At 37.5% G+C, this 6,483-nt stretch overlaps 2 protein-coding genes across 6 annotated transcripts in view; one reads left to right on the top strand and one right to left on the bottom strand.

Annotated features, from left to right (window-relative positions):
• LOC104823550 overlaps window positions 1-2,784 on the top strand; it is a 4,049-nt gene extending 1,265 nt beyond the window's left edge. For 2 of the 5 annotated variants that reach the window (XM_010555176.2, XM_010555169.2), the window contains exons 3-10: window positions 26-299; window positions 632-766; window positions 873-988; window positions 1,082-1,199; window positions 1,346-1,453; window positions 1,532-1,644; window positions 1,750-1,904; window positions 2,048-2,784. In XM_010555176.2, coding sequence (XP_010553478.1) covers window positions 26-299; window positions 632-766; window positions 873-988; window positions 1,082-1,199; window positions 1,346-1,453; window positions 1,532-1,644; window positions 1,750-1,904; window positions 2,048-2,615 — 1,587 coding nt within the window. In that variant the 3' untranslated portion in view covers window positions 2,616-2,784. Of the gene's footprint in view, window positions 1-7; window positions 300-631; window positions 767-872; window positions 989-1,081; window positions 1,200-1,345; window positions 1,454-1,531; window positions 1,645-1,749; window positions 1,905-2,047 lie in introns of all 5 variants that reach the window. The other 3 variants (XM_010555182.2, XM_019203606.1, XM_010555191.2) reach the window with 3 other exon arrangements.
• A 550-nt stretch (window positions 2,785-3,334) lies between these two features.
• On the bottom strand, window positions 3,335-6,136 carry LOC104823540 (purple acid phosphatase 7-like). The gene is made up of 6 exons (XM_010555158.2): window positions 5,849-6,136; window positions 4,498-4,654; window positions 4,136-4,377; window positions 3,915-4,043; window positions 3,763-3,830; window positions 3,335-3,614 (listed from the first exon to the last, which is right to left on the bottom strand). Exons 1-6 carry the CDS (start codon window positions 6,023-6,025, stop codon window positions 3,395-3,397), a joined length of 993 nt encoding a protein of 330 aa, XP_010553460.1. The 5' UTR covers window positions 6,026-6,136; the 3' UTR covers window positions 3,335-3,394.
• Window positions 6,137-6,483: the final 347 nt, after the last annotated feature.

Raw genomic sequence — 6,483 nt, 5'->3', positions numbered from 1 at the left:
GCAGCAGATAGCTTGGAAGCGGCAGCAGCAGCCACAGGCATTGCCACCTCCGAGACATTTCGTCTCGGATCATGGGAAATTCGGGGGAACAGAGTTTAGGAGATCAGGTCCAGGTACTTACAAGCTACCGGGTGGTCAGAGAGGAGCTGCGGCGACAGTGAAAGATGGGCAGAATTCGAATTTGGATTGCCATAGTGTTGATCGGTATGAGAAACGAGAGGAATCTAAACTAGGTGGTAGAGGGAACAGTGGGAAGGACAAGGATGATAATGCATTGTCTGTTGCAGAGGAGAAGAGAGGTATTCTTCTGTTGTTTTCGAGATTTTATTGTGTTTACTTGTAGGAAAAGCAACCTTCTCAGTTAGAGAAACATATATGATATCTTCCATAACTTTAAGTCTACCTGCAAATTAGTGTGAAACGTTCTCCACTGTTGATTGCTGCTAACAGATGGTGTTGCTGTGTCTTGGGATTTACTGGTTTTTTTTTTGTTGTTGTTAAGAAGACCCTGAAACAAAATCGGGTTTGGTTGTTTGTTTTGTTTGTACTCTTGTCTACTTAGGTTTAGATGGCTCGGCAGTGCTTTACGTTGGTGTAGCAGAAATGTAAGTTGTTTTCTTGTCTGGTCCAGGGACAGAAGGTAGTGAGAATCTAGAGGCCAATAGTGGAAACTCAAAAGATTCAGGGAATTCTGAAGAATCTGAGATAGTCATTTCGGAAACTCAAGCAGGGCTGGCTAACCATAAATCTAACTTGGGTTCAAAAGGTATCAAAGACAGCCTATTTCCTCGATTTTCAATTCTCTGGAAGTTACTTCATAAACTAAGCCTTCGAGTTTGTATATTTTTCCTATTTAATTGAAGCCCTGTTAGTTTTTCTTGCAGACAGCAGTCTCTCTTCTGAGCAAAAACAGAATGAGATAGAGAAAGAGAGTCCTAGAAGCAAGGCAAAGGCGTTTGTTGTAACGGAGATGTATGAAGGGAAAACGGTACTTGGTTTTCTCCATGTTTGTTTCCGATTGATTGTAAGAGAGTTTTGTATTGCTGTTCCCATGAAGATGCTTAATTTCTCACTCGTTTAGGTCAATGTAGTCGAAGGATTGAAACTGTATGACGAACTTTTTGACGCAAAGGAAGTTTCACAACTCGTTTCTCTGGTAAACGATATGAGGGTTTCGGGGAAAAGAGGTCAACTTCAGGGTAAGCTTTTATTATCATAACATAGGATTTACCATAAGCTGATGTATTATTATCGACCCTAGGCTGTCTTCTCTTGAACATTTCCATGAACGATATTCCTTTCTGCCGTTTTAGTTGGTTCTAAGCTGTTGATGAATGATAAGCAGGTCAATCATATGTGGCAAATAAACGGCCGATGAGAGGACGTGGGCGGGAGCTGATTCAGCTAGGTCTCCCAATAGTTGATTCTCCAGTCGATTGTGAAGCTCCAACTGGCATGTCCTTTACCGATATTTGATTATATGATCGCTTTGTTCATTATCTGTTTCCTTACATCAGACGAGTTTCTGCAGATAGGAAGGTTGAGCCGATTCCAACGGTCCTGCATGATGTTATTGAGCGTTTGGTGGCCATGCAAATTGCCCCCATGAAGCCAGATGCCTGCATCATTGATTTTTACAATGAGGTTAGCTCACATTATGTTCTAAAACACTTTCGTGACAAGAACTATATATATGTGTGTGTATGTATGTATGTGTATATATGTATAGCTCATCCTTGGAATCTGTAGGGAGATCACTCGCAGCCTAACATGTTCCTTCCATGGTTTGGGCGACCTGTCTGCATCATGCTACTGTCTGAATGCGATGTGACATTCGGAAGGGTTATCGTCTCAGATCATCCGGGTGACTACAAGGGCTCTCTGAAACTCTCTCTTACGCCCGGGTGCGTATTCGTATTCATATCAATTGTTACCTAAAGTTGAGATCTTTCAAGTCTTTTCTCATGAATCGTTTCTCGAGCTCGTGATATTCTTCCTGGCCCGTTTTCTGGAATCTGATAAGACTTCCTCCGGGCAATTGAAACAGATCGGTTCTTGTGGTGCAAGGAAAATCCGCAGATCTTGCGAAACTTGCGATTGACTCAACCAGAAAGCAACGGGTACTCGTTACTTTCGTCAAATCTCAACCGAGGAAGTCCATAACGGGATCTAACTGGGGCCCGCCGCCGAGTAGATCGCTGTCCAACCACCACTTCCGTCACCCATCTGGCCCACCCAAACATTATCACAGCATCCCGACCACCACCGGTGTGTTGCCGGCACCACCAAACGGAGTGGTTCAACCGCTTTTCATCGCACCTGCCCCTCCTATGCCCTTCCCTGCTGCATCTGTTGCTGCCATTCCCCCACCTGGTCCAAGCGGGTGGTCAGTGCCCCGTCACCAGCCACCACCGCCACGTATGCCTCTTCCTGGCACGGGTGTTTTCCTCCCACCGCCAGGCTCGGGTAGTAACCCCGACTCTTTGGCGAATTCCGACAATGGCAACGGTAACAGCAGAAACTCATCAGAAGAGAAAGTAGACAAGAAGACGACAGAAGCGTGGAATGGGGATGTTGCAGGAGAAGAGAACGGCGAGGACAAGCGGAGCAGCTGACAGAGGAGAAGGAAGAAGACAAACTGGGGGAGATGTGTGTCTGATTAAGACAGTCAGTTTCTGGGATTTTATTTAGAGGGACACAAAAGAGGGAAGAGAAACAACATTTCTCTGTTTTTCCTGCGACTAAACCATTCGATCTATCCTTAATTTTGTTTTATCATTGTTATCCACTCTTTATGAAACCATATATATATATATATATATATATATATATAAAGAGAGAGAGTCAAAATACCCAAAATGAATACGATCGTCGAGAGTCTTGTATTACAAGTGTTTCAACTCCATATACATTGACCTAAGGCATGTCAATCGGGCTGGTAATGGTATAGCTTACCTCTACAAGGAGAAAAATGGGTTAGTTCGCTAGTTGGACAAAAACATAAACTGAAATCATAAAAATAACATTTCGATCTGAATAAAAATCATAATACAATCTATTGCGAACAATTGTTATGTCTAAAAGTTAACCAAATAAGTTCTAAACATTAACAAAAAATTCGAAAACGAATCGTTTGTTTCCAACCATTTCTTGAATTAAAAAAAAAAAATAGATTTTAGAGCAAAATAGTTTTAACAAAAAAAATTATTACAGGCTAACCCGTGGCCGTCCGGACTAGCTCACGGGCTAGATGACTCGTGGTGGATTGGCTCATTTGATCCGTTTTGTAAAAGGAATTAAAATATATTCTTATTACACAAACATCAAAATCCCAAATGGAAAACGAACACACATAGAATTTATTCAACAGATGCATAAAAATAACATTGAGTGATTAGAGTTTCTTCTTGGAGTCGCTGTCTTTGGACAAGGTCCATTCATGAAGAACTTTGCCGTCGACGTCATAGTACACAAATTTAGCATTCGAGTGAGTGATTTCGAACGACACGAAGCCTTGCCCGTCATAGTATAGCTTCATTTCTGTCGGATCCCATTGCTTTGTGCTTCCTTTCCACGCCTTTGATCCTCCCCCGCTCGTCAAAAATGGCATTTTGCTGCTCATATATATATACCCCAAAATCTTTAAAACTTTATTGTGAAAATGTGATTTTTTTTTAAATTGGTAATCACATCATATGATTGTTATATGCGATCTTGTTGTATTGAAAAGTTATATGATTAAGCAAACGAGTTTAAACTCACTTCTTGGAGCTCATTATGTGTTGGAGGCAATGATCATGCCCATTTACGTACATGTCCACGTTATTCGCCTAAAAACAACAACACCAATAAATAAATAAATAAATAAATAGATAAATAGATAAATAAATAGTAACATGTAAATAGAGAATGACCTCAAGAATGGGAAGAATTTGATCCACGAGCTCCTGGGTTACACCGTGATAGCCGGCGCTCTGGATCGCGTGATGCCCCACGACGATTTTCCACGTGGCACGTGACTTTTTCAAACCCATTTCTAAATCCTGGGAAAAAAATGTATATTATATACATAAGGTGTAATCATATATTAAAAATTAAAGGATGAGAATATAAATGGGGAGTAATTAATTATCACATGTAAGACGTTTGAGAGATATTGTTTTCTCGGCAAGACTTGGGTCCAATCAAAAGTATGGTCTCCTGGGTCTGTGAAGTACTTGTCCACAAAGGGAGTTGTGTCCACGAAGAAAAATTCGACCAACCCTTTGGCCGTAGCCAAAACGAAAGATCTACGACAAAACCATCTCTTGTCTTTTTTGGCAAGAACATCGCTAAGCTGCGCCCCCGCATCTCCCATGTAATCGTGATTTCCCAACACTGTAATCACATTTTTCAGGAGATGGGTACGTAATTTAGAGATTGGAAATAACAATTTTGTGTTCATAATTACAAAATTTGTAATTTTTTTGGGGGGTTTTGAGGAGGTGAAGAAATTACCAGTATACCACTGTTTCTGGAGGCTTGGATGGGTGTAGACGCGGGTGAAGGATTCTTCGAAGGCAGTGTCGTTGACTCCGGTTAAGCCCTCGTCGTAGAAGTTATCTCCCGTTGATATCACAAAATCTATGTCTAGCTCGCTTCCCACCCTCCCCATCTGCAAAAAAAAAAAAAAAAAAAAAAAAAAATTCACATTTCTTTACTAATTGCCTCAATTATTACACATAGGGATGGACAAAATATCTGAAAAACCGAATCGATCCGTTATTCGATTCGTATCCGAACCGAAAATTCGGATATCCGGAGTTTACGGATCGGATACGGATATTTATTTTGAAATATTTATCGGATACGAATATCAAAATCGAATTATCCGACATATCCGATCCGATCCATTGTAATAATATTATTAAATATAAAAATAATTTGATATAAATTTTTAAAATGCTTAATATTTATATATTTTTTAAAAAATTCAAGAAATATTTTATAGATATTGAAGTTTAGAATGTTTAATCTTTTGAATATTAAGATTTATTATGTTTAATATTTTAAATTTTGAATTTTGAATATATTTATATGTGATAAATTATGATTGTATTTGTATTTGAATTGATTTGGAATGTTTAAATTATGAATTTTAAATGGTGAATATCGTTTATATTAAATAGTTTATATATTTTATTTGCTTTGAGTTTATTATTTAATTTTAATTCAAAATTTTATAATATTGTAGATCGGATATGGATATTCACAAATATCCGTGATTTTTACGGATATCCAAAAATTACGGATAGGATACGGATAACAAAATCGAATATTTATGCGAATCAGATACAGATATCTCAAAAATTCCGAATATCCGATCCGTACCCACCCCTAATTACACACTAACAATTGTTAATCTTAGTCAAAGGCTGAAATTTTGTAAAAAAACCGAAATAACAGATGTTAGATTGAAAGCCAATTTTTTCTCCCATGATAATGACAATTTCAGGGATCCATAGCTTCACAGAATATAGGATATGCTTTTGTCATTGGAGAATATCTGAAATGTGTCTCTTTTCGTTGCGGGAATATTCCTACGGAATTCTGTGCCCATATATATATATATATATATATATATAATATCTCACACGATGTAATAATAATTAGATATTCGTACAGATTAATTGAGACACAAAAACTGGGGACTGTACATCGGAAAATTCGGAAAATTTGCGTGGAAAACTGTATCGCTCAATTATAGACGAGAATCATGGAACACAAACAAAATAAATTTCGAGTTTTACAATAATATATTTTATCCAAAAAAATCTTATATATTATATATGTATATATGAGAAAATACCTGATCAGCGACACGAGATTGATTGAACTGTCCCTTGCGTCCCCAATCTCCGACAACGAGAAAGCTAAGAGAGCCATCTTCCTTGGTCGAACGATGCTCGAACCTCGGAAACTCCGAGACACAACTCTTCAATATGCATAGAAACACGCACACACCAACCACGACCGAGATCCTCATGTTTTTTTTTTTTTTTTTTTTGGGTGAATCGATAGACTATAATTATAATTTTCTTAGAAAAAAACACATGGAAATATTTATGTGGTTGTATCTGTTTGTGTGATGTGAGAGTGTGTGTGTATATATATATATAGCTTGATCGAGAGATTGTGTTTTCTTCAACCAGCAAGCAATGTCAACAAACACCGTGACTTGCGAGGATATCTATAATAATTTAGTGCAGATTTGAGTTAAATGTGGTTTAATTAAACAAAATGGGCATTTCACTTTTTTCCTCTTTCTATAATTATATTAAATATCGGCCCTGTTGTTTTTTACTTACACGTTGTCTATCATCTTCATTATTATTTATTATTATTATTATTATTATTATTATTATTATTATTATTATTATTATTATTATTATTATTATTATTATTATTATTATTATTATTATTATTATCTACGATCAATTCATA

Source organism: Tarenaya hassleriana, unplaced genomic scaffold (assembly GCF_000463585.1).
Source record: "Tarenaya hassleriana unplaced genomic scaffold, ASM46358v1 Cleome1, whole genome shotgun sequence".
Lineage (NCBI taxonomy): Eukaryota > Viridiplantae > Streptophyta > Magnoliopsida > Brassicales > Cleomaceae > Tarenaya > Tarenaya hassleriana.
Note: the sequence above shows the minus strand (reverse complement) of the source record. Positions and strands in the feature narration are given on the sequence as shown.